This window comes from Urocitellus parryii, chromosome 1 (genome assembly GCF_045843805.1).
Source record: "Urocitellus parryii isolate mUroPar1 chromosome 1, mUroPar1.hap1, whole genome shotgun sequence".
NCBI lineage: Eukaryota > Metazoa > Chordata > Mammalia > Rodentia > Sciuridae > Urocitellus > Urocitellus parryii.
The window spans coordinates 228598015-228625925 of NC_135531.1; the positions used below are offsets into that span (position 1 = coordinate 228598015).

The 27911-nt window shown below is 34.3% G+C and overlaps 2 protein-coding genes across 2 annotated transcripts in view; one reads left to right on the forward strand and one right to left on the reverse strand.

Annotated features, from left to right (window-relative positions):
- The window catches only part of Mtx2 (metaxin 2), a 54024-nt gene continuing 26113 nt past the window's right edge, over window positions 1-27911 (forward strand). Inside the window, exons 1-3 of the mRNA XM_026405629.2 lie at window positions 1-228; window positions 23582-23629; window positions 24613-24659. Coding sequence (XP_026261414.1) covers window positions 189-228; window positions 23582-23629; window positions 24613-24659 — 135 coding nt within the window. The 5' untranslated portion in view covers window positions 1-188. The remainder of the gene's footprint in view (window positions 229-23581; window positions 23630-24612; window positions 24660-27911) is intronic.
- On the reverse strand, window positions 19644-20166 carry LOC113194543 (serglycin). Its single transcript, XM_026405631.2, has one exon. The coding sequence runs from the start codon at window positions 20153-20155 to the stop codon at window positions 19667-19669; it is 489 nt and encodes a 162-aa protein (XP_026261416.2). The 5' UTR covers window positions 20156-20166; the 3' UTR covers window positions 19644-19666.

The following is a 27911-nucleotide window of genomic DNA, read 5'->3' on the forward strand; positions in this document are numbered from 1 at the left end:
GTTCCTGGCCCGGCCTGGCGGTAACCTTGGGGGGGTCTGGCTGCCGCGGCTGCAGTTGCTGGGTGGGCTTAACGAGTCTGCGCCTCAGCCAGGTTAGGCTTGTTAGCTGCCGGAGCCGCCGGGGTTGTACCGGAGTTCGCTAACGCACGCGGGGAGCAGGCACCCGCTCGCGGAGCTGCCCAGCCGACATGTCTCTAGTGGCGGAAGCTTTCGTCTCCCAGATCGCAGGTAGCACGCGTGGCCCGGGACCGAGGCGGGGGCGGCGCGGGGCAGGTGCGGGGAGTTACGTGGGATATCGGACTGGAAAAGCTCCATCCTTGTGGAGTTGGATGCTGAACCTCGGTCCGGGAATGGAGGCATCCACCGAATACTAGTCTCCCTTTACCGATGAGAAAACTGAGGAGGGCACTGGGGCCAAGGTCACTCCGCAGGGGCAGGAGTCCGTCTGCTTTCCCAGGGCGGTGCTTTGTCCCCCTCCCCAGTCCTTTGGGAGCGGCCGGGGTGTGTGGAGGAGGCCCTGGGCTGCTGTTAAGTTGGGGGGCGTGGCCACAGGCCTGGTTGCCCCAGGGCTTCAGTTTAAGAGTGGGGGCGGTCTCTTAGGTCGTGGGACCACAAATTTTAAGTGACTGTCAGTGAGTTGTCCTTGTTACCTCTTGTCATTGAGGTGCCCCCAGGTTGCTCTTCCACCGACACAATACTACCGTTTATTAAGTCTGAGGTTCATTGAAATATCTTTAAATCTACATGTACTTTAAAGCAATACCTTTGATTTGTTGGACCAATCTTGACTGCTGTCAATAAGTTTATAATATTTGTTTTCTTACGGAGGATTTTTATTTATTGTGTTGAAAGAAATTAAATATTAAGAGAGAGACTAGTAAGGAGACTAGACATATGTGTATCTAGGTGTAAGTTAATGGAGTAAACTTTAGTGTTTTCCATTTAAGAATAATAAATGAGACAGTCACCAGGATAAATAATACATTTGGAATAAAAAAGTAATATTTTGGAAATGGAAAGTAAGAATGCGTTATACTTTGCCAAAATGTTTTTCACTGCATTTGTGTGAATATCTATTTCTTTTTTCCTTTTCCAGTTAAAATGAATGCATTTTTTTTTTTCTAGAAGAAGAGAGAAGTAGCCATGGTGAATTTCATGAAAGCAGGGATCAGACTTACTTTGATCTCCATTGAATCCCAAACCCCTGTTAAAATATCTATGGCATGAATCAATGATCAATCTTGAGATTTCAAGCCATAATTATTTTATTTTTGCCACTTAGGTTTAAAAATAAAAAATCTGGCTCATATAGTTAGATCAGTGACTTGGATTGCTATTACATCAAATCATTTTATAGTGTATGCTGATATTGATATACTGTGTGTATGTACCCAATATGTGACCACCCCCTGCTATTAAGGATCAAATCCAGGGGCACTCCATCACTGAGCTACATTCCCTTTTACTTGGAGACCTGGTTTCCCTCAGTTGCTCAGGCTGACCTTGAATTTGTAATCCTCCTGACTCAGCCTCCCAAGTAGCTGAGATTACAGGCATGTGACATCATTCCATCTGTGTGATTTTATTTTAAAGAGAAAATGATTAATGTTTTTGAATAAATTTTTAGTAAGTTTGAAATTCTGCCTCAATTAGTGAAGTTTAAGAATTGCTAGGAATTTTGCCTGCCATTTTAAGCTGTTTATAGGGATTTATTACTCTAGGAGGAAGCATTTAAAGATGGATAGTTCAATAAATGATGTTGGAACAGCTCCTAAGTGATAGCACCACATGAATAAATTTCAGATGGATTAGAGATTTAAATGTAAAATAGCAACACAAATCAAATTGTAGTAAAATAATTGGAAGAAAATAGTAGGAGAAAATACAGGAGATTATTTAGAAAATATTGGTTAATGGAAGAGACCTAAGCAGGATACAGAATCCAGATTCCATAAGAGAAAAAATTGGCAGAGTTCGTTGTAGAAAAGTTTTAAGAGCTTTGCATAATGAAAGACATCATAAGTTTAAGACGTAATCATACAAATTAAGAAAAAAGCAATTAATTGGAGGGGAAAAAACAGAATTAAGGCAAGGGACATGAACAGGCATTTCACAAAAGGGGAATTGCAAGTAGATAATGAATAGATTAACCATCATTAATAGATAATATTCTCACCTAGTTGGATGAACAGAAATGAGTATGATAATTTCTAATCTTGACAAGAGCATGGAAAAAACAGTTACCCTGAAATTATTGGTGAGTCTAAATTATTACTGTTTAGGAACTTAATATAGCAGTATTTATTAAAATGTCATCCTCTTACCCAGAAATCCCCTTATAGGGATTTCTATAATGGAAAAATGAGGACCAGTACATAAAGAAATATATACTAGTACTAATTGTAGCACTATTGATAATAGCAAAAACTAGAAATGTCCTAAATATATATGAAATTATGGTACTCATCTAGCATTCACACTTCTGAGTGTCTATCCAGAGGAATTGAAATTGGTATGATGAAGAGATATATTTACTCTCATGATCATTGTAAAGCCATTGTAATAGGCAAGATATGGAAGCAACCCGAATGTCCATCATCAGATGACTGGATAAAGAAAATGTGATTTGTTGAGACTGGGAATGTAGCTCAGTGGTACTGTGCTTGCCTATTAATGTGTGAGGCTCTGGGTTCAATCCCCAGTATCAAAATACATGATTTATATATACAATGGAATACTATACAGCCTTAATAAAGGAAGTGCTTCCACCATTTGTGATAACATGGATGGAAGTGTAGGATCTTATGTTAAGTGAAATAAGATAAGCACAGAAAGACAATTACTGTATGATCTCACTTATATCTGAAATGTAAAAATGTTCTTGTAGAAACAGTACAAAAGAAGTGGGGAAGGGGTGGGGTATGGGATAGTGAAAGAAGAGATGTTGATCAAAGACTATATTTAGACTGGAAGGATAAGTTTTGGAGCTCCATTGTATTGCACGATGACCACAGTTAATGTGTATTTCAAAATTGCTAAAAGAATAGATTTTTTAAATGTGCTCATTGCACACAAAAAGTTCATGAAGTTACTATGGTGATGAGCCATTTATGGTAGGAGTTAACCGTGGTAATGGAACTATATCATAAACAGGGACATGATGACTTATCTCCTTGTCCTATACTCTGGAAGCATTTTTCTTCTACATTGCTTCTACTGTATTGACATCCCTAAATTCCTACTTAATATCCAGTAGTTTTTTGGGATAAATTTCTTAAAGTGGAAGAAGAATTTGAATTGTTCTCTTAGCTAGCTATGCAATATGGAAAGGAATGGTAAATTTTGATTTTGATTGAATAGTTTGGCTCTCCTGATGATGATAGGCTGAGTTTAGAATTTTAAAAGGAGGATAAAAATGGATATTGAATTGTCTTAAAAAATTTTTTATGAGTAACCTGTATAATTTAGACTTTCACCTGCTTTGTTTTTCTAAATGGCAAGCTTTTCCAGTAAATGAGTTTCTGTCTTTTTAATTTTTTTTTTTTATAGTCAGTTGGGTATGAATATGTCCTAGGGGAGGATTGAGTAACCCCATTTGGATTTCATGACCATTTCTGGAGCAGTCACTGGCCAAAAGGGTGGAGTATTGTGATTGACAGGCCTGACTTGTCCATCCTTTTGCCAGGAGTGGCTCTAGGTATTAGGATTTCACAAGACCAGCAGATATGCACAAGAGGAGAGAGATACTGAAAAATCTACTGTAATATCAATCACTTCCTTTACCTTTTTTTTAATTTTTTGGTCCCAGGGATTGAACCCAGGGGTGCTTAACTACTGAGCACATCTCCAGCCTTTTTAAATTTTTATTTTGAGACAGAATCTCACTAGATTACTTAGGGCATTACTAAGTTGCTGAGGCTGGCCTTGAACTTGGTGATCCTCCTGCCTTAGCCTCCCGAGCTGCTGGGATTACATGTGTGTGCCACCTTGCCCAGTACTTCCTTTACCTTTTGTATTCCTGGTGGATCATACAGTGAGAGTCATGCCTTTTTTTTTTTTTTTTTTGTTGATGGAGCTTTATTTTTAAATTAAATTTTTTTTTTTTAAATTTTGGGGGGCATACTGGGGATTGAACTCAGGGACACTCAATCACTGAGCAACATCCCTAGCCCTATTTTTTGTATTCTATTTAGAGACAGGGTCTCGCTGAGTTGCCTAGTGCCTCGCTTTTGCTGAGGCTGACTTTGAACTCCAGATCCTCCTGCCTTCACCTCCTGAGCCTCTGGTATTACACCGTCAAAGACCTGGGTTCTTATGCAGCTACTTGCTCTATGACCTTGGACAAAGTACTTTCCTTTTTAAGCCTAGTTTTCTCTTGTAAAATGGTAAATAGTATATGTTTTTTTTTTTTTTTTTAAGATAAGGTGAAGAAATATCTAAAATACTAGGCACTGTGTTTGGCACATAGGAAGTACCTAATAAATGTTCATGAATATTTTTAGCTGCTTTCCTATCATTGTTTTTCTTCTTGGTTTTGCCTCTAACTTCCTGTGTATAGACGAAATTTCTGTAAAGCTTTTAGAAGTTATTTGTAAGTAGGAAACAATTCATTTCAATAAGATGAAACATCTACAGTTATTGCAGTTACTAAAGTTGATCTTATAATTTATCCTCTGATAATAAATTACTATAGGATATTTATTTCATGATTTTGTATTTGATGTGCTTCAGCCATATTTATCTTTATTATAAAATTGAATCTTGGTATAGGTTGTAATAGAGGCAACTAATTAGACATAGCTGGTTACTAATAATAAGAGTAACCTTTCTTTTTTTTTTTTAAGGTACAGTGCCAAATGATTTATTTTCATGATTGCTAATATTAGCAATTTAATATTATTAGATAGGTGTTATTATAGTTAAGAAAATTGAAGTTCAGTTAGATATTAGAGTGTAAAGGTTAGGTAACAAAGTTTTAGGAGGAAACAGTTCTAAACTCAGCTTTACTTCTTGTTCTATGATGTTGGGTAGGCCTTTCTAGTCCTCAGTTTCCTCATTTGTATAAGGAATATCTTACATATTAATCACCTTGTATAAGGTGATACATAATAAATGCTTAATACATAAAACTTTCCATTATTGCCCCAAAGCTTTTTTACATTGTAGTAAAGGGGTCTTTTGAAGATATTACTTTCCAGTGTCTGAGATTCCATTACTATTTTGCATAGCAGGAAATATGCAGAGTATTCATATTTTTATTTATTCCTATATCATCTTTTCTGAATTAGTACTTAACCAGAACCTTGCAAGTGTTATCTATGTATCTAGATACTTCTTCTTCTTCTTCTTCTTCTTATTATTATTATTATTTTATAGTACTGGGGATTGAATCCAGGGATGTTCCACCAGTGAGATATATCCCAAGTCCTCTTTTTGTTTTTATTTTGAAATAGGTTCTCACTAAGTTGCCAGGCTGGTCTTGAACTTGGCATTCTCCTGCCTCAGCCTCATGGTCACTATAATTAGAGGCATGCACCATTGTCCCTGGCTAGCTTTGCTGTGTTTTAAACATATCAGTTAATTCATCACACTGTAATTTACTAATCTTTTGAAATTTGGGCAAATATTTGTTACTGTGTTTTGTGTTTGTTTTTAGTCCCTGCCCCCTTCTGGTGCTGAGGCTCAAATCCAGGGTCTCATGCATACTAGGCAAGTGTTCTACCTCTGAGCTATACCCCAAATTCATGAGTTTTAGATTTAAACTTAAAAGATTTTGATGACAATCCCCTGGAAAATTTGTCAGTTTTACTTCTGTGTAGACTTTTGAGTTATTAATGTTATTTCAAGTCTCGCATATTTGAAAGAAAATGTCAAAGTACTTAACATTTTCAAACATTTAAAAAATATCTTATCAGCAGTTAGTTATTAGATAGACTGAAGATTGCAAATAGAGATGATGAGATCTTGAAAATTTAGGCAGTCATTTTTGTTTAAAGACAAAAGTTACAATATCAGCAATTTAGTTATAGACATTTATATGCAGAAGAGAAGCATTTGCCTTACCAGTAAGAGAAATGTGCACTTTAATTTTTTATTGCTTTGCAAATGATCCTCTACTCTGTTCTTGAACACTTTTCTTATTTTTGTATGCTCTAAATGAATCATGGGTTTGAACTTTTTTACATCAGTAATAAAAATGAAATTTGATTGGTTAGTAATAAAGAAGGTTCTTTTCATAAAAACAATCATTTTATCATGACAATTCCCATTAACTCTGACCGTGTTAGCAAAATAGAAACCATAAAATGCATTTCATTGTACTTGTTTACTTAGCAGTGTTTTTGTGCTGATTATATATTTTTATCCTAAGAAATTGTATAAGCCAAAGAAATTTTGGATTTAAAAATAAGACTTTTGGTGGTTATGTTTATCTGAATGGATACATTATTCTTAGATACAATGGAATTTCCCCTCATGTATTATATTTCTTTACTTGGTCAACCTAGAGCACTGATTAGAACTTTATAATAAGTTGTGTCATTTGTTTAACATGAAGAGGACATCGTTACCTAAGTATTTGTTTCTGTAAAGTAATATTGGCAGCTGACTAATGATCAGAACTTTTGTTAACCTCCTTTGTTTTTGATCATTAGTCCTTATCAGAAAAAGTTTTGGCCTTGTGAATTATAAGTAATGTTTCTAACTTGTTTATTTTATGAATTTAGAAAAATAATGTTATGTCAGTAAGAAACAACAAAAATAAAAGTTGCTGTGCTTGCAATTATATATTGTTATCATTGTTATTGTTACTATTCATCAGTTAAGATTCTAATTTGGCTAGTGATGAGAACTAGTTACATTAGATTAACTGGTAATTAGTCTTTCTTCTTGAGTTTTTGAATTATTCTTTAACTATTTTCTCTCTCTCTTTTGGCACTGGGGATTGAACCCAGGAGTGCTTTACTACTGAACTACATCCCCAGCCCTTTTAATTTCAATACAGGGTCTTGCTAAGTAGCTTAGGACCTTGCTGAGTTGCTGAGGCTGGACTTGAACTTGTGATCTCCTGTCTCAGCCTCCTGAGTTCTTGGGCTGGTTTCTTTCTTTATTAACAAGGGTTTTCCAGAAGGAGTTATTCAGGTTATTGGCTCATGTGATTTTGGAGGTTGAGGTGTCTTGTAGTCTGTCTGCAAGGTATAGACCCTGGAGTGCTGATAATGTGGCTCAGTCTCAAGGCCTCAGAATCACGGTAGCCCATGTTGTAACACAACTTCAGTCTGAAGGTGAAGGAAACAGGACCCAGCTCCAGGAGAAAGAAGGGCAGTGTGGGTATTAGAGTTGGTGGGGGTGGGGGAGGAGATGAACTGACTTTCTCCTGCCTTTTTATTTTATCTGGCCCTCCAGCTGATTGGATGGTGCCTGCCTACTTTGAAGGCAGATCCTCCTTACTCAGTGCTTAGACTCAAACACCAGTCTTCTCTAGAAACACCCTCACAGGCACATCCAGAAATAATGCTTTACCAATTCTCAATATTCTTGATCCAGTCAAATTGACCACTAAAATTAACCTGTATACTCCCCAGAGAGATTTTCTTCTTGCCATGTATTTTATACTTATTTTCCCATACTGTTATTTGGTGACTGTTAGGAAAATATAAAGTTATTTTATTTTAGTATTAACAAATATTTAAAAAGGGAGATCTGTTTTAAAAGCTATGGAATACAAATTAAAGACAAATATTTGTATTTTATTTACTGTTTTGGATTATCTTTGTATCATAGGTAATTGGCTTTATTGGTCTGCCTTTTATGAAAAGATGTGGTAAGATTTGAATTAAGATAGTCATTAAATCATAATGGATTCTATTTTTTTTCTTTACTCCCTGAGTAATGTGGCAACTACCATTCAGACCAGATTTTAATGCTATAAGTAAGGCATTATAGTTGCTCTGTACCAAATTCTGAAGACTAGAGGCCAAGGAATTATAGTGATTTGGGAAAGAAGTTGGAGATAGATAAAAGATTTCAGGAAAGTAATTTTTTGTTGTGTTCTTGTGCTGAGGATTGATTCCAGGGGTCTCTTGTATGCTAGGCAAATGCTCTACCATTTAAAGGTAATGGATTAGTAAAATGAAACTGGAGGGGAAATAGAAATGTCTAAATCATGTCTAAATCATCAAAATGGAATTTATAAACATAATGTGGTCAAGAGTTTGGTAATTGATTTAGATGAACAGGGAATTCTATGGCTTTAGATGAATCGGCATTTAATTTTATCTTTATGATAAGTGTGTGACTAACAGTAACTATCAAAACTCTTAATTGTTAAGTTACCACTGGAGTTTAACAAACCACTCCAAATTTAAGGGTGCAGAACAGCCATTTTATTATATTCAGGGATCCCATAGGTCAGTAATTCAGATGAGGCACAGGAAAGAAGTTTACCTCTACCTTAGGATGTCTGGGTCCTCAGCTGGAAGATCCAAAGAAATGATCCAGTGAGGACTGGATACATGTCTGACAGTTGATTCTGGGTAGGACTTCAGCTGAGGCTGTAGAATGCCTATACAAGTCTTCTCTCTTTACCTGGTCTTGAGTCCTCATATCTTGGTGGCCTCAGAATAGTCAGACTTTTTATGTGGTGATTCAGTTCTCTAGAGGCAAGTGTCCAAGCTAGAAAGATAAAAGTTACATCACATTTTATGACCTAGTCTTGGATGTCATGTAGTGTTACTGCTATCAAATTGTTGGTGACAGTAGTTATAAGGTTGTTCAGATTCAAGGGGAGAATTAGATTTCATTTCTTGATGTGGAAGTGGTAAGGTTCTAAGGCTTATAGGCCAATTTTTAAGAAATACAAGCTGCTACAGTAACTAAGGAGATAATATTACTGGTATAGAGGGTCTAGCTAAACCTGCTTAATTAGAGGTAGGAACTGATTAGTTCCATTCGCCACTCAGTAGAAGTTCTAAAATGGGGTGGGGGTGGATGGGAGGTGGGAATGAATGGAGTATGTAGTATTGTCCATTAAAATCAACTATCTTTGAAACTCTATGAAAGTAAAAATGTCTGCATTATGTGGTACCCCTGCCCCAACATACATGCATGCACATATATTCACCTTTGTTCTCACCAAAGCCTCCCCCTCCCTCTTTTTTTGTTGTGTTCTTGTGCTGAGGATTGATTCCAGGGTCTCTTGTATGCTAGGCAAACGCTCTATCATTGAGTTAACATCCCTAGCTCATCAAAGGATTATTATATGGAAAGGTTGGGTGTGGGGTGCTAAAGCAGGTATATTTTTTAAACGCTCCAAAGATGAAGAAAGTGAATCCTTGAGTTTATACTGTTGAATTTAGTTGTTGAGATACTGTTGTTTCCTAATTTGTTTCACTGTTTTTATTTTCAGAGTTAGAGCAGTTTTTTTGAAGGTTAAGATTGTTTTAGGCTTTAGAGAGCAAAAAACTGCTTGTATTTTCTAGAAAATATATTTATTGAATACCTGATTTGTGGTAGGTAGTTGGCCAGGTGTTTGGTCTACAAAAACAAGTATCACAATTCTTGCCTTTGATGAACATAGATTCTTGTGTAGGATATATCTATTGAAATAGATAATTTCAGTATCAAGTGGTATGTTTTGTAGAAATCTCTAGAGACAACTAATTCAGGAACCCTCTGCTGAGCATTTAATTCCTAAAAGTGAATTAGGGGTGTTAGGATTTTGGTAAACATCTTAACTCTTGTCCCTACCCATTACCTCCTATCTGATTATTCCAATTATTTTTTGGACCCAATTCAGATTTCATATCCTCATAGGAATGCATTCCTGTCATCTTCAGGTGGACATAGTTATTTCTTCAAGCCCCTATAGGTCCATTGTTTATGTTAATTTCTGTGAGCTAGAGACTATATAGGTCACTTACATAGTTTATCTGATTTTATTCTTTCAATAACTTTAGAAAATATTTCCTTCCTTCATAGTGAGGTGATTGAGGTAAGAAGAGGTTAAGCAACTTTGCCAAGGTCATTCAGATAATAAGTTTAGAACTGGAAGAACTCATGTATATCTGTCTCCAAGACCTAAAATTTCCCCTGTACTACCTGTATTAACTGATTTGTGTTGTAAATGGTTGTCATCCTTTCTTCCCACCTCTTTTTCTTGCCTCTCACCCACTCAACATAATTAGCTCCTAGAGTATAATGACAGTTTGACATTCATCTTTGTCTGTATCATTATAGTCACAGTACATTTTGTACATTTAATAACCTGTTTGTTCAGTTAAATGTCTTTAAAATTTTTAGGGGGAATCTTAGAGAATTTTCCACTCCTGTCTATGTATTTATGAAGGAATAAATGACAAGTCAAATTATAAATAACAAGTCAGATTCTCTATAGGGGATCATTTCTTTCATATTAGCCTGAGAGGTAAGGGAAGAGGAATAGTTTTTTGTTACCTAGCTTGAGGTTAGATAACAAGTATGTATGTAAAGTATTTGGAACACTGAGATAGTAGATACTTAACAATGGCTGTTATTACAATTATTGTATTTGGTTTTCAGTAGTGGGGAGAACTGCTTCTTAATTTGAGAGATATCTGTTTTCTTTTTTTTTTTTTTTGTTGGGGCACCTTGACTGCTGTGCTCTGCTTTAATCTCTCATCTGTGAGAATATTTGCCCAATGTGCCATGGGGCTGTTGAAGATCAGTGATGAAATTTATGAAGTTTAACTAAGTCTGGCTGGTCTATAGCTGAGGAGTGGGGCACCCTGCCAAATCTGCCTATGTGACTGCCCCCTCCCTCTACCTGCTTTCCTGTATGGTCCCTGTGGAAGGCAGGGGGACTGCTGTTCATCTGCCATGTAGGGGTTAGGAAAGGTAGCAGATTAAGACAGTCACTAATATGCCATTATGTAAAAATGTGAGTATGTAACAGATGTGATTCTGCTATCTGTATTTGGGGTAGAAATGGGAGTTCAAAACCCAATAGAGTCAAATGTATGAAAGATGATTTATCAAGAGCTCTGTAATGTTTGGAGATATCTGTTTTCTATTCTCTAGGATTAGATTCAGAGAACCATAGAACTGTTGCACCTTGAAGGTTAAGAGTATTGTAGTTGTGTCGGGTTGGTTTTCTTTTAATCTCTTTTTGACTGGATGTTGTACTTTTAATCTTAACCAGCTGTATTTGTATAGTTCCACTATTGATTTCATACTATTTTTGACTTCTGAGAGAGCTCAGACATGGTGTCTGAACTACTTCTTTTTTGAATTACAGGTTTCCATTTAAAAAAAGAGAATTCCGATTTTAAGACCTAGCTTCAAGGTTCTTACCTATTAACTGAGATAATCAGTTGATGAGCTACATCCCCAGCCTTTTTTTAAAAAATTATTTTTTAGTTTTATAGGGACCCAATATCTTTTATTTTTATGTGGCACTGAGGATTGAACCCAGTGCCTCACACATGCCAATCAAGCACTCTACCACTGAGCCAAAATCCCAGCTTTCCCCAGCCTTTTTTATTTTTTGTTTTGAGACAGGGTTTCAATAATTTGATCAGGCTGACCTTACACCTGTGATATTTCTGCCTCAGTGTCCCAAGTCTCTGGGATTATGGGTGTGTACCACTGCACTGACCAATCTAGGTCCTTTTTATACTGAAGTAAAATCTAAACATAACCATTTGAGGACATGACATTCATACTTTTTTAAAAAAAAGAATGGAAGATATTAAATTTAGCTTTGGCCTGAGTTATTGGCTTATTAATACTATGAATTTGTTTTCCTGATCCTGTTAACCTCCAAAGTTTGTCAGTATTATTAAATTGATCCTTGAATATCATGTTGAAATTGATTTCTAGTTACACTTAAATAGGTTTAGATGGCTCATGTTCAAATCTCATAATTATTTAATTATTTTTACCTTGCTTATTGATTATATTTAATATTAAAAAACTGTCATTTAACCACTTTGGTTCTAAAATCTTTGTGGCCACAGTTCATTAATCTTAAAAGTTTAATCTTGAAGATTACAAAATTGCAACCTATTTCTAAAGTATGTTTTAAACACACCTTTAAGCCATATTCACAAATAAGAGTCAAAAACCTTTTGAATAAAATTAATCTATACAGATACTCACTACTACTTTCTTTGAGCCAAATGAATGAAAGAAATGAAAAGAACTTAAATCTTATTTCAAGTGCTATCTGTAACCCTCATACCCGCACCAATGTATGTGGTTCAAAGACCATCTGTATCAAATTTACTAGGAGTGCTTGTTGTAGTATGATTCTCTGTCCTGATCTCTACAGTATCAGAGTCTCTGAGTTTTGGGTTTGGTGGGAATATATAACTTTACTAAGTTCCTCAGGTGATTCTTATACAGCGAGGACTGAAAAACTACTGTTGGAAGGTGATTTTAATTGCTTTAATTGTAATAATGATGACCCAAGAATCTGTTTGTTGGGTTTAGGTGTATGTTCACTGATCCTGGAGGTAGACTACTTAAATTTAAGTCCTGTCATTTGTTACCACTGACTTCTGTTGAATAACTTGTATCTCAGTTTTCTCATTATAAAATAGAGATAATAATAGGGTCTACATTATGAGGTTGTTGTAGTTCCTGTGTGTCCAGCACTTCACTATTATAATTGCAGAATGTTCTTTTTATCTTGACTTTATCCAGGTGTAATTTATTTAACCTTCATTGTATTATTTAATGTTTTCTTTTAGTTTATTTACATTGTTATCTGTTTCCACAATCTGATTTTAGATTTCCAACACCTCCAGAAGAAATCCCTTGGCCATTTATAATCACCCAACTCCACCACCCCCAATTTCCATTTCTAGCTTGGGTCAACTAGTACTTTCCTTTCTGTTTCTGTAAATTTGCCTATTCTGGATATGTCATATAAATGAAATCATACAATATATATATTTTTTGTTGTTGGCTTTTTTATGGGCATAATGTTTTTGAAGTTCTTTTATGTTGTAACATGTATCATGCTTGTAGTTTGTTCATTTTTGTAGCATGTAGTTGCTTTGTGAAATAGTATTCCATTGTATGGATGTCATGTTTTGTTGATACATTCAGCAGTTGACTTAACATTTTGGTTGCTTCTTCTTTTTGACTATTGTTGCTAAGAGTGCTATGAACATTCATGTATGTCTTTGTGTGGATGTGTTTCCACACAAGAGTGGAATTGCTGAGTTGTATAATAATTCTGTTTTTCATTCTGAGAACTTTTTATGGTCTGACCAGCAATACAGAGTTCAGATTTCTCCACATCCTCTAAACATTTGTTATTATTTGTGTGGTTGATTTTAGTCTTTCTTATGGGTGTGAAGTGGTATGTCATTGTGTGTTTGATTTTTATTTCCATTTCCCTAATGAGTAATGATGTTGGAGATCTTTCCTGTGCTTGTTAGCATTCAGGTAGCTTCTTTGGAGAAATGTCTATTCATATTCTTTGCCCAACTAAAAAAAATGGATTATATTGTCTTTTTTTCATTGGGTCATAGTTCTTTATATATTCTGTAAATAAGCTGTAATGAGTCTTGAGGAATCCTAAATGCTTTTCTCATCATCATTATGACCTGTCTAGGTAGAAGTCTAGGAAGTGTTTGATCATAAGGAGATGGATCCTCATTCTTATCTAGTTTTATTTGGACCCAATTTGGATTGTGAGGAGGAAGTTCTGCCCTCTGATAGTTTCCTACATTTTCAGTCTATATTCTTTGTGTCTTCTGCTTCCAGAGGGGCAGGGTGTTAGGACCCATCTCTCCTGGTTATTAATTCTGCTACATCATTTGTTAATGTAACTTGCTTTGGGTCATTCTAATCTTTTGCTTATTATTTGTTCTAAATGAATGGGTGGTTGGAGGTATTGATGAGTGATTTGTGTAATATTATTTGAGTTACTTGCCAGTAAATTGACATTCATTTGATATTTTGGAGATTGTGCTCTGTTGTATATATTTTTCTTTGTTCTTATGTAATGTGTACTCCAAACAGAATCAAGCCTTTTTATAGGTATGCTGATAATATTTATTGTCCTAATGAGACAGACTACTGTATCTGTTAAGAGTTTTTAACCTATCTCCCCATGTTACATTTATAAATGTAACATGGGGAGATAGGTCTCTAAATTGTAAGTTCCTTAAGGGCAGTTGTTGGTTTTCTTTATAAATTGTGTCTTTGGCACTTAGAATGGTGTGTGGCACATGGCATGCAGTGAATATATATTGAATGGCTACATTTACTTTCTGAAATGAGAACTATGTATTATATACTATATGTATTTATATATAACCAGCAATAATGGCTTTACAGTGGCCTCTGATGTCAGCCAACAAATTTCTTTTTCTTAAGGACTTAGAATAACTTGTAACCAAGGGAATAGGTCTAATCTAAATCTTCTTCCAGAAAAATCTTCTTTCAGAGGCAGGAATCCTTTTCAATTACGCTTCTCTAGACTGTCTTAGACTGTCACCTTCTTGCTTGAGGGAACCCACCCCCCCTTTTTAACCTAATGTAGTCTTTTGTCTTTGAATCTGCACTTACTTGCAGTATATTAAGTTGCCTTACCACTGTGCTACATAAGACTGCCTGCCTGTTTTATAGGTTTATGGAAATGACCTTGCACTTCTCCAATCTTCAACATGAGCCAATTTCTGACACAAACTGATCTCTTATTGTTGAGGTGATGGGAGAACTCCTTTTGTGGGAAAAGTCACTTTTTCTTAAGCATCCTGTATAATATCTTTAAACCTCTCAGTAGCTTCGAAACAGTAGTTTTAGCATTATTATTTAATCATTTCATGATTATTATTATCTGTAACATAATGTTATCTTTGATTTCTACTGTAGTTTGCAGGTGGAATTGTCAAACCTAATACATAGTTCCTAAAATTCCAGTTTTGATGGTCCTATATGATACTTTAAGCCTAAACATCTTGAAAATGTATTTTAAATGGTGCCTTCATATTATAATTGCCTAAAACTTGGTGGGTTTTAGAGTTATTATCTGTGTTGATATCCCCAAGATCATCAGTATAGTAACTATGTGAAATTAGCAAATTTATTTCCTTTTCTTATGTGTCTCGCAGTAACTTGTCCATGTTTAAGAGCTGCCAAATGCTCTTTGAGCATTTTGTTATATTAAAGTAGTATTTGCATTTACACCTTTGGCAGAAAGCCATCTAAATTTAGAGATAGGCTACACGTGTTTCTTATTCTTTTTATGTAACAATGTCTAAATAGTCTTGCTAGGTTAAAGAGATGACATCTATGAGCTTCTAGAATCTAGTTGCCTAAGGATAAACTGAGTTTGACTTCATTAGTGCACAAATGATAGGTTTGTGTAGAGTTATTATAGCATTAATCAATTTGATGGATTGGAAAAATGACAGAACTGAAGCAGCATGTAATATTAGTGCCTATTATTCTACAAATTATGTCTTCACCTACATTCATATGCCAGAGGAGTCATGTTGTACATTAAAAATGCAGAACTTAAAAAAAAGCCAACAACAGAGGGCACCTCTTTTCATGGCCCTTCTCTTATCCTCTTAGATTAGATCATCAAGAAATAGACTTTGAATCTAGACTTGTATATTAGGTCATAGCACTTTCATACTGTGAATACCCTGGATTGAATGGGATAGATTGATCATCTGCTATCAGAATGACTTATCCTCTAACTGGATACAAAGGAGTATATTGCAAGCAATATATATATATATATATAGTCTTTCAGACATGCTGGGGGATATACATATATAAATTTATTAACTAGCAGTTATTTTACTAAAAATTATATAGTAGTAACATCTTTATTGTATTATTATTGAAGCTTAAAAAATAGGCCTAAAGACAATTAAAAGGAAGGAGACAGTATTTCCTGAAATCAATATGTAGTTTTTACTGCTTTGCATTTGTACTAGCACACATTTAGACCTATTTTTGTAATAAAAACAACTTGTACTTACTTGTAGATTACTTAAACCACGGAATAAACAACATTTGTAAGTCATAGTCCCAGTTTTGTAATTGCTAGTGTTGGGGAATCTGCCCATATTTTTGAATATAATCTTTTTTTTTCTGATACTGTTTTCAAATAAAGCAGATGTTTTCATGTGGAAAAAAAAGGAATGAGAAATATGTGTGTTTTAGGTTGTGGGTGTTGCCTTTTCATGTGTGCATTTCCAAAAATTTATATGTTATTTATTTTGTCTTATGATTTTCAGAAGTCAAAGAGTATGTGTCCCCTCTTTTTAATTTTACTTTGTCTCCTTAACATAAATACTTTTAAGAATATAGAAAGTTTCTTTGAAAATTTTAAGAATTTACTTACTTGGATAAAAGATTTTAAAGAGTGAATTAATATAGGTCACTGATAGTATCTTAGAGTAAGTTACTGTTTTGGCATAGAAAGTATTGGTAGTTTTCTGTATCCGAAATGAATTAATTTCTGAAAGGTAGGAAATTTTAATTTGGAATTCTTGCAATAAAGATGTTAGCTTTAAGTGATGATTAGATAAAACATTAAATGTTGATTAATTCAGATTTCACATTTTGGCATATATTATAATTTAAATCCCATCTTTAGTTTGAGCAGTTGAGAAGCAAAGATATTAATAAATAACTTCAGGAGTATAGAAATGTTCACATTCTAGGAATTTACCTCCTAGAAAAAGAGATAAGAAATCAACAACAATATGATAGAGTAGAAAATAATATATGGCATAAGACAAGTACAAACTGCTATGGACTAGTATAGATAAAGGAGAAATTAGATTCATTATAAAAACCTTCTTGACGGAAGTGGCATTTAAACTTGGTCTTAAAAAGGTGTAGGATTTGGTTATGTGGCTGGAAAGGAGTATTCTGGGGGATAATTTCAGCAAAATCACAAAGTTGAGAAAATATTGAGTGTGTGTGTGAAATTTGTTATACTCTGGTTGATAAAAAGATCTTTTTGTTAGGGAGGTAGGTCCTCAGGGATCCCTAGCCCCTCCTCACTAATTCTTGTGTATTCTTTTCCCCCAGTTTTTCCCTTGGTCAACAAAGATAAGTTTTATCAGGAGAGAGGAGTGTTTTTCCTTGTTGTTGAGTATATAATGACTGGTTCCTTACTCTGAATAAATCGTTATTTAATTAGATCAGTATTCTCCAAATTAGTATGGAGTTTGTGTACCCTATAGTATACAAGACAATCCTTTGAAGTACAGGAAGAAATTATCTATAAATTGGTAATGCATTTCTAACCCTAAAACTGGTGTTTTGAAGCAAATGTATAGTTTTCATTAGATATTATTGTTGGACCACTCCTAAGCCTTATAGTTAAGACCCTTTTAGCATGACAAACCACCCCAGTGTACTGTTTTCTTTATCCTATGACTCTAACCTAGGGTTCACCATTTTTAAAAATTCCGTGTCCCTATTAATAAAGTATTTGCGCCTGCGGGCCCAAATACATTTAGAAATTAAATGATTGCTAATTCCTGAGTATATATATGTGTGTGTGTGTGTGTGTGTGTGTGTGTGTGTGTGCGCGCGTGTGCGCGCGCGCCATATATAATATCAAGAAATTAGACCAAAAAATAAAATAGGAAGTTAAATAAATTGAGATCTTAAGTTCCAACTGTTTTTAGACAGCTGTTCAACATTTTTAAACTTGTATTGTTGGTTGTAGTATTAAAGTTGTCTGGTTAAAGTTTATTTTGCTTTTTATGTTTTGCCTTGCAATATTTTTTTCTTCCCTTCTTCATTCCCAGCCTAAATGGGAAAAATAATAAAAATGAACATTTATTCAGTCAGTATTTACTAATGCTAGGTTATGGGGATGAAATGGTAAGTAAAACTCAAGACATGAAAGCTGAATTCACAGTGCTTATTTTCTGGTGGTGGAGATAAACCATCACTCATATCGCAAAAATGTTGACTGAGATAAGTGGTATGAAGTGGTGTATGTGTTTGTGTAAAGGGAGTATTTGGACCATTCAGGGAGGTCAGTGAAAACTTTGTGGGCATGGGACCAGCTACATAATTTTTAGTGCCCAGTGCAAGATGAAAATTTAAGACCTCTTGTTCAAAAAAATTACTAAGACTTCCTAGGTGGACAGCAGAACACTTTACAAGCATGGGGCCCTTTTAAGTGTTGGTTCTGTGAACTGTGCAGGTTACGTATCCAAAAACCTGGTTCTACCTGAAGAAGTAATGTTTGAGCTGAGATATGATGAAACAAGAAGATTGCTCTAGGCAAAGAAAATAACATAAATGAGTCTCAGGGCAGGAAGGATTGTGGAGTATTCAGAAATTGGATGAAGGCCAGTGTGGCTGGAGTGCAGGGAATGGAGGGTTGTGGAGGGTTGAGGAGGGTGTGAGTGAGGTGAAGTAGAAAGGGTGATGTGTAAAGCCAAGTAGAACTTGATAGGCAGTGGCCTTTATTTCAAGAACCACATATAATTACCAGTGTGTCTTAAGCATAAAGTTTACTTGTGGTGTCCTAATAATACCAATAACTTGATTCTTGATAGTATTGGACAACTTTCTCCCCCAACTTCCATTTCTTTTCTTTTTAAAATATTTTTTCAGTTGTAGATGGGCGCAGTACCTTTATTTTATTTGTTTATTTTTTTATGTGGTGCCCGGGATTGAACCCAGTGCCTCATGCTTGGTAGGCAAGCGTTCTACTGCTGAGCCACAGCCCAGCCCACTTCTACTTCTTACCAACCTCTTTTTCAGAAATTCTTAGCCTGATCTTCTGTGATTATTCTAAGCCTGTGCCTTCCCTAAGGCATGTTTGAAACAGCATTTCACATCAGGGAGTTCTTTTGGTAGTAGAAGTTGAAAATGGATAGGGTGGGTGAATCATGAAATTTTATTTACTATTAAAGTAGTTTTTATTTTTATTTTTTTTTGGTTATACTTCTGCTTTAATAGAATAACATTTGAAAATGAAGATATCCAGTGGTAAAAGGTAAAGCAGGATGCGATACTGAGAAGCACAACTGTGCTTTAACTGGGGTCCTAAGTTTTTAATCATAACAATCACACTTCAGCTGAACAATGTCCTCTAGCTTTGCAACACACCCAACAGTAACAGTACAATACCATCCTTAACACTGTACTCTGTGTCAAATACCCACTCTATAAATGTACTGTTTCATCTTTTTTTCCCATAATAAAAGGGATAGATCTATAATTCATAATCAGAGTCAGGTGCCCTGAAGATTGAGGTATGAAATATTGCCTATCAATTTGCTTCACAGACTGAATTTTTTTAAAAACAGTATAATTATTTTTCTTTAAAGTAACTTCATGTAATGGGAGTCTAGTTCATTTCATAATGATATTGGTTGAACAAGATAACCAAAAAAATGCAAGTATTAGGCTGGGATGTAGCTTAGTGGTAAAGTAGTTGCCTTTCATGTGTGATACCCAGTGCCAAAAAAGAAGATATTTTTCAGAAAAATAAGACTCATAACAGCATTAAAGCATAATCCTTTAAGAATTCATGAGAAATAAAGGTGATAAAGTTTAAGGTTCTTTATCAGATGTTTTAAAATTTCCATAAAACTCTTTGTCCCAAGACTGATCATTTAACCATGGTACACAAAATACACTGAATACATCGTCTGGCATCAAGGTGGGGAAACCCTCATTTTTATATAATGAAATCCTCTTCTAATCCTTCTTGACACAAGTTGTGGTTGTCTGAGGGCTGATTGCTCTCGAAAGACCTGAAGTTGTAATAGAAAGCATCATTTTCAGCAACTGGTTGGTATTCCTGTTCCATTTCATTTTGGAAACCATTTCCAGAGCTGCTTCCAGATCCTGATCCAGATCCAGAACCAGACCCAGAGCCTGATCCAGAATAGTCCTCAGAAAGGGGGAAAACATCATTCAAGTTCTGGAATCTTTTCATTGGAAAAGGGTCAGTCCTTGCAGGGAGGATCCTGTTAGATTCTCCTGGAGGAAGGTTGAACAGGGGTCCCTTTTCATCGATGCAGTTTGCAGAATTACTGTCAGGACTGCAGCGTACCCACTGGTCCCTGGCTCTCCGCATAGGATAACCTTGGACTGGAGATTCCAAAACCAGGATGAGGGCAAGAGCCAGGGCCAGGCTACTGCACTTGAGGACCTTCTGCATCATGACCAGCTCACTCCAACACACCAGCCCATGATTAGGAAATGCAGCAGGGTGCTCTCTGTCCCTTTTAGAAAAGGTTCCAAAACCTCAAACCCTACCCAGAACACATGTCACAGTTTCCTTGAGACCTCGCTGACGAGAACGCCTTTCCCTCAGCTGCCACCTGGCCAGCTCCGCCACCTGTTTCTGCCTGGACTCAAAGGAGAGGGCACAGGCCTCCTTCCCCACCCCCGAACTTGAAATTGCGACCTAAAGTAGTTTTTAGTCTAAAACATTTTAGGTCAACTGAAGAAAAATTAATAAAAGATGAAAATGTTTTTTAATTGTTTGAAAACAACTTTTCTTTTTTTTTTTTTTAGTTCTCGGCGGACACAACATCTTTGTTGGTATGTGGTGCTGAGGATCGAACCCGGGCCGCACGCATGCCAGGCGAGCGCGCTACCGCTTGAGCCACATCCCCAGCCCACAACTTTTCTTTTTAAAAATACTACAGATATTTTAAATATCTGTTGTCAGAACCATGATTAAAATGTTTAAATCTCCCTTTTATACATGCTCAAGAGCAAGGGGTGGGGATATTTACTTGCTTTACCTTGGGAAAGAGAGGAGGGGAAAGAAGTTGTCATTTTAGACTTTATCTTTTGTTGATAGGTGCTCACAATAAAAGGCTTTAATTAGTATTATCCAAACCAAGAGTAGGCTTTGTGTTTTGTGTGGATAAAATGTTTATGATTCATACTTCTGAAGACAGTTATAGAGTTTATTTTCTAGAATGACACCTTCATAAGGTGATTTGTAGATCCATTGCCAGGCCACCCAACTAGGGATTTTCACTTTTGGCACTCTTACTAGTGATTTCTTTTCCCATGTCATGCTTTAAATGTAATTATTTAAGCTTGTACACATAGACAGTGCTCTAAAATCAGTGATATTGTATATTCTGAGAGTTTAATGGGTGAGATGGGCAGCTGGCCATTTTGTTCTTTAACATTATCTATGATCCATGATACTCTAGAATTCCTAACTAGTAAAATAACATGGTTATATAGATTTGTGTCAATCTACTTGCCTTCTCTCTTTAAATAATAGTTTCCATTTATAAATAAAACACCAAACTTTTTGGTACAGTTGCTTTCTGAAAATTTATTTTCAGTTATTTATGGGTGAAAACATGTTTATATCTTGGATCAAGCAAAATGTTTAGCCCCTTTACCCTATTTTCCAGCTTTAGGTTCTTAGAAAATAGATTTTGGTATTTGTAGGCAGCTTCTTTAGTTTTATTTGCATTCATGTTGCAAAATTTATATTACTTTGATATATGTTGTTGGATTAGATTTGAAGAATTCATAGAGGTAGTGGTGATTTTTTTTTTTTTTTTTTTTTTTGCTGTTCATATGAGAGCTTCTGTTACAAAGTAGTGGGGTAGCTTCTTATTTATCATATCTAAGATGCTAAGTTTATCTTATTCCATTGTTTTGAAAATATTTATCCCTCTCTGTATATACACAAAATAGCTAAACAAAAGATAAAATTACCAGAGTATACAAAGTATATAAAGTTGACCCTATTAACAGAGATGATAAAATTAAACTGGGTAAAACTTTGAATAGCCAAAATGTTTAGGGAATGAAATGATAGCTATAGTCAAATATTCCTTTTCTTTCTTTTCCCACACAATTAATGAATACCAACTGTATGCAAAGCAGGTATACTGTGCCTTATGCAGATACATAAGACACATGTATTGCATCTAGGAACTTAGTTTTAATATTTATTCTTTGAAATTTTTATAAATTTCTATGCTTTATTGATTTAATAAGATTAATATAATGCATATAATTGAATCTTTGATGATTTAGGAACTTATAAAGAATTAATATCATTGTTTTGTTTCTAGTATAGATGTAAATGGTAGAGGTATGCTGACCATACAATTTATCCTAAAAGGTTACTTTTGAGTAATTCGCTGATATCAGCTTGTTTTTGTTTCCGTGACTTTTATTTTAAAAACTGTGCTATACAGGTTAATTGGGTTCTTATTGAAATTTTACTTTGTTAAAATGTTTACAGTAAAATTAATATTTAGTTTCACTGCCTTTGGTTTGTGTATTGAAGTCCAGTAACTTGTAATATTGTAGGTAACAGCATATAGAACTATGTATGGTCCATTTTTTGCTTGACGATTTCACGATATTATCGTTAAGTATGAACTTAATTTTGTATAGCTCAAATCAAGCCAAAAGTTAAATTTTTAGTATTTACTAATACTACCGTTTTTCTTTTTATTCTTAAACATAATAAAAGCAAATTAAGGGATTTCTGTCCTGTGCTTCCTCTTTAGTGAACAATAAAAATGCTTTATATGTACAAATTTCTTTTAAAAAGCCATAATTATATATGAAAAACTATTTGTTGCTATGTCACAGATTGGATTAATATAAATACAATAAAAAGATACCTATTATTATCAAGTTACATATATTTAATTTACTTTCTTGCTGAGGGCAAATGTAGTTACTGTATTAGAATCTGTGATTAAAAAAGAAAAAAGAATCGATAGTTTTGTTATTTTGTGTTTTTTTTACAAAGAAGACTTCAACAAATGATGTTCTTGTGTAATAATCTTGTATATTCTATCAGTGGAGTCACTTAAGTGCAGTTGATGAGACAAAATTCAAATCTAGTGCTTTTCCCCAGTACTAGTAGGTTACTGATATTTTCTTTGTAGCTGGAATCTTGGAATCTTCTCTAAATGAGAGACTAAGGGTCAAGGTCAGGCTTTACTTCAGGCCTAAAATTAGCTTTATTGGCTTTATTTCACATTGTAGGTGCTTCCTGCTTCATCACACAACTCTTCTTTAATTGTTTTTGTGGGATAGTGGTGGCAGAGTCAAAGCAGTGAAATGTTCTAGATAAAATAGGTTTCCTTTGTATTTTTAAATCTACCAGCTTAAAGGAAGAGATAGACAACCTGATACAGATGTATTTGATTCATATAGTGTTGCTTGAAAATTCACTTTGTAAATTATCATAAATATTGTTTCACTATCTTTTTTTTATAGTGAGTCAGACATCAGTATCTTTTTATATGTTTGAGCAACATTTTGGATTTAAATGTTTAAAGGAAGGTAAAGGAATTTATTTTTCAGATTCCTTTTTGATTAGGCATGATGTCTGTCTGTTTCTCCCCATAAAAACAAACAAACAAACAAACAATCACCAAATAATAAGTAAGCATGCATTTAAAAGGATCTCGCCTACTTAGACAGGTACCATAGAATCTAAGATATATGATTAGGTGCCATATTATAAGGTAGTCTTAGTAATTGACTTTAATGCTATAGGCCAATGAAAATACTTACTAATTTGGTAGATGATTGATATTTTGTTTGCCCTATATATCTAATTATCATTGCTTTGTTTCTTCAGCTACAGAACCTTGGCCAGAAAATGCTACATTATATCAGCAACTGAAAGGTAGGTTCTTAATCACAATTGAGTGATTTTGTATCCAAATATATTTATTACAAAAAAAATCCTCACTAATGTAATTCAATACAAAGAGAACATGAAACGTAAAGGAGGGATTCTCTTGTATAATTTGTCTAGGAGGTTTTACCTAAACTTGTATCTGCCAGTGTAAACCAACTATTCATGGCCTATAAGGTCCTTGGTTTATTATTGACTCATTATATTGGCTGCTGTAGGCAATGTAAAATGATGTGGTTGCAGGAGCAGTTGGCAGATTTACTGCACCAATAGCTGAGACAGCAGTTTTTTGAAGTCCTGTGGTAAAGTGGGCTCTCAGTAAAAAGGAACTGTTAAAATGTATAGGCTAGGATGGTTCAGGCTCCCTTTAGCAGCTCTTCATATATCATCAGATCACATTATGGACCCCATTTGGGGCTCAGCAGCCTGCTACAGTTGTCAGAAGACTGCAAAGTAATGAAGACTAATAGGCAGCAGCCCTAGTCTTCTAAGCATGGAATTTTTATTGCAGCGAACTTGTCATCTTTCTTTTGTGTGACAGACCTAGACACACTGTGCAATATTAACTGCAAGCTGGTTTTATATGATTGTGAATGCTTTTACTTTTAACTAGAAAGATTTGAATAGATACTATTTTATTTAATTTTAATGAAAAGAAGGGGGATATTTCTTGAATACTTAGAAATGAATTTATTCTTAAAGGAGCTATTTTAATTACATATTGCTGATAAAATGAGATAAATGATCATATAGTTTCAGAGGAAATAGTCCTATTTTATTTTTTTTATACAGTATAACAGTCAAAATTTTGATTACACAACATTGATATAGAATTTCATGTTCACTTCAATGTAGACTATACCTTTTCTTCTTAAAATAGGAATAGTTCTTAAAAATAAGAATATTATATAAGTATTCTTTGCTTGTTTAGCAGCTAATTTTGAATGAGGTCTTTCCTTGTATTTCCACAGGGGAGCAAATTTTGCTTTCTGACAATGCATCTTCTCTTGCTGTGCAGGTAAATATGTAAATAATATGTATTTTTTACCCTCTAAATGATTTGTGTAATTTGGAGTTGCAATTATTTTTTCCCCTCAAGAAAATCTAATATTAAATACTTAAAAATTTTCTGTGTGATTTACTCTTATCAGTATATCATTGCTTCCCTGTGAAGTGTCATTTTACTATATAATATTAATCAGTTAATTGTTGTTCAGATATAAAATAAAAATCTTCATTACTTGTTCTTTTACACAAAGTCATTGTTAAGTGTTAGTCACATTCTGTGTCTTAAGCAGTTGTTTTGCTTTGAATTAGATACGATTGTATTGATTATTTGGGGATAAAATTTTATTTAGGAATAGAATTATCTTCTAATTTATTTGTAAAGATTTATTTACTACATATTTTTTAGCATCATTCTGCTGTTTGTACTCATTCTAGCCTTAATCTGTTTGGTAATCTTAAAATAGACATGTTCTTTTGTAGCTGCTCCTTATGTATTTATTGATTACATGTGTGTTTATTATCCCCAAACCACTTATTGAATTCAGTAGCTCTTCAGGTTGTATAATCACAGTTTTGTAATCCAAAAAAGATTAGTGGCTCTGTAAACTTTGAACTATAGGAAGATTAAGATACTTGGGGGATTATTTACTTAATAAAAATAATTATCTGTGTAGATTATAGAATTATAGTTGTAAAAACATTTTACACATTTAGCTTTTATCTACTTGGTTTATATAGTTTGAATAACAAAGAAGATTTTATTGTGTAACACCTAAAAGATAACTCAAAGGGAAATCTTAAGAGGTGACATTTATCGGAAGTGAGACTGAGCCTCCTTGAGCACAGAAAGAAAGGGTAGGAAAGTAACTGTCAAAGCTTTTCTTGTGTTCTAGACATAATGCTAAGCACTGATTTTTAGGTTATCTCTTTTATATTTTTTATTCAACTTTATATCCTTTAGGCTTAATAACAGTGTCATTCAGTATGACAGTATAACAGTATGGCATTCAGTACATCTTTGTTTTAAGGCAGGGAAGGAAGGGAAAGATGGAGAGAAATGTGGCTGGACAGTATTAGTATAAGTATCTTTTAACTTTCTTTTTGATTTGTTTCATATATATATATATATATATATATATATATATATATATATATATATATAAAACCAGGAATATGCATTGTCTTTTGTTACTAATATTATAACTAGTTTTTATGTTAACTTTAAAAAAAAATGTAGTTGTAGATGGAAAGAGGTGCTAAGGATCGAACCCAGTGCCTCATGCATGCTAGGCAAATGCTCTGCCACTGAGCTACAGCCCCATCCCTTATGTTAACTTTTGATTTTGATAAAATCTTTTCCCCTGTGACTATTGCCCTTAGTTTTGCTTTCCTTCCCTCATCTACAGAATTACAGATGTTATAGTGCTGATTATTGCCCCCACCCTTTTTTATTGTTGTGAGAGAGATGGAATTTCAAGTTGAGCTCTCATGTGCAATAACAGTTGCCTATCATATAAAATGTACTCAGTGAATGTTGTGTGAATGGTTTCTAAGTGTGGTGAAAGTAGTCTTGCTTAATAAGTGACAGCACAAATAATTATTTGATGTGTATAAAATAGTATTTTCAATGTTTATATTTTTGAAAAGATTTTGGGAAGTGAATATTTTAGTTGAAGCACTGATTCTTAACCCTTTATCAGTTGCCATTTTGGGGATAACTCTTTCAGGATTTAACAAAAGTTATAGAACATTTTCCCAGAAAACACCCCACTGCACACATAGAAATAAAAATATACCCAGGCTATTCTGCATGTGGTTTCACAGGTTTATGATCTCCCTCCTCAAGCTATCTGGGAATCTGTATGAAGAGCCCTAAAACTAATAGTAATTTAGGAAGAACTAAAGTAATTTTCACCCAAAGGAAGGCATTTTAGGTAGGAATAGACTAATAATGTTTCTCAACTGGGGAGCTTTTTAACCCCCACAAAAGGTTGCTGCTAACCGTCCTACGGTGCACAACCCCGAATGTAAATAGTGTCAAGGTTGAAGAGCCCTAGAATAGATATTTTAACCAGTTTCTAGTACAAAGCAGGATATAAATATATTATCACTTTTAAAAATTAACATTTTAGGGGCTGGGGTTGTGGCTCAGCAGTAGAATGCTTGCCTTGTATGTGTGCAATACTGGGTTTGATCCTTAGCACCAAATAAATAAATAAATAAATAAATAAATTGTGCTATGTACAATTACATTTTTTTAAATTAACATTTTAATAATCTAGGAAAGGGGAGGAAAAAAAACATCTAGTATGTACTTCATCAATTCTATTTTTGTAGTTCTTATTAATTTGTTTTCTTATTATAGTTTCTCTAATTGTTGGAATTAAAAATAAAACAGAAAAAGGATCTTTTAAAATGCAGAATTTTGCTTAACCTTTTCTTTTTTTTATCCTACATATGTCACTTAGATGATAAATTAACCAGCATATATTAAAATTCTTAGTTTTCTTCAATATTCTTTGGCTTGACAGCTGATAGTAGCCATGACTATAAATGTGACTTTTCCACATATCTGATGTAAACTTTATAGAGCAATTTTCTTCTATATAGTGGATCAGCATCCGTTTAGAAGAATCATTTAAAGGCTTCTTGCTTGATGTATAAAGCTGATCAACACAATATGACAGGTATCCATAAACTGAATATTTTCTATAAGATACCAAATATCAAACAGATATTTTAATAGTCTGCAAGTTAAGCCAGGGAATGTAAATTTTATTTCCGTCCTAGACTTGGTATTTATTATATCCCTGAAGCTAAATGCTTAGCTTTTTTTTAGTTAAAGGAACCTTTATGTTTTCAGTCTAAAAGAAAAAATATCTTTTCCCCTGTGACTATTGCCCTTAGTTTTGCTTTCCTTCCCTCATCTACAAAGTATTGATTTTATCTGAAATGTTATTTGGTCATGTCACCTTGTATACTGAATGTAGTGAAGTATTATATAGTATGTTCCTATGGCTCCTGTGAGCTATGTGCATGTGTGTATGTATGTGTATGTATAATATTGCATACAAGAAAAAAAGAACAAGAAGTTTTCTATTCTGTAATAATTTGACTTTGAAGTTTATATTGATTGGAAAAATAACTTTGATAATAATTTTCTATTACTCCGTCTCTTAACAGAAGATTTTAAAAATATTTAAAGTATCCCTATTTAAAAAAATAAAAGAAACAGGTGAAGTTAATTTCAATAATGTATTTT

Excerpts from the sequence above, each read along its gene's own strand:
- LOC113194543 (XM_026405631.2), bottom strand. The coding sequence starts at position 20,155 with ATGATGCAGAAGGTCCTCAAGTGCAGTAGCCTGGCCCTGGCTCTTGCC.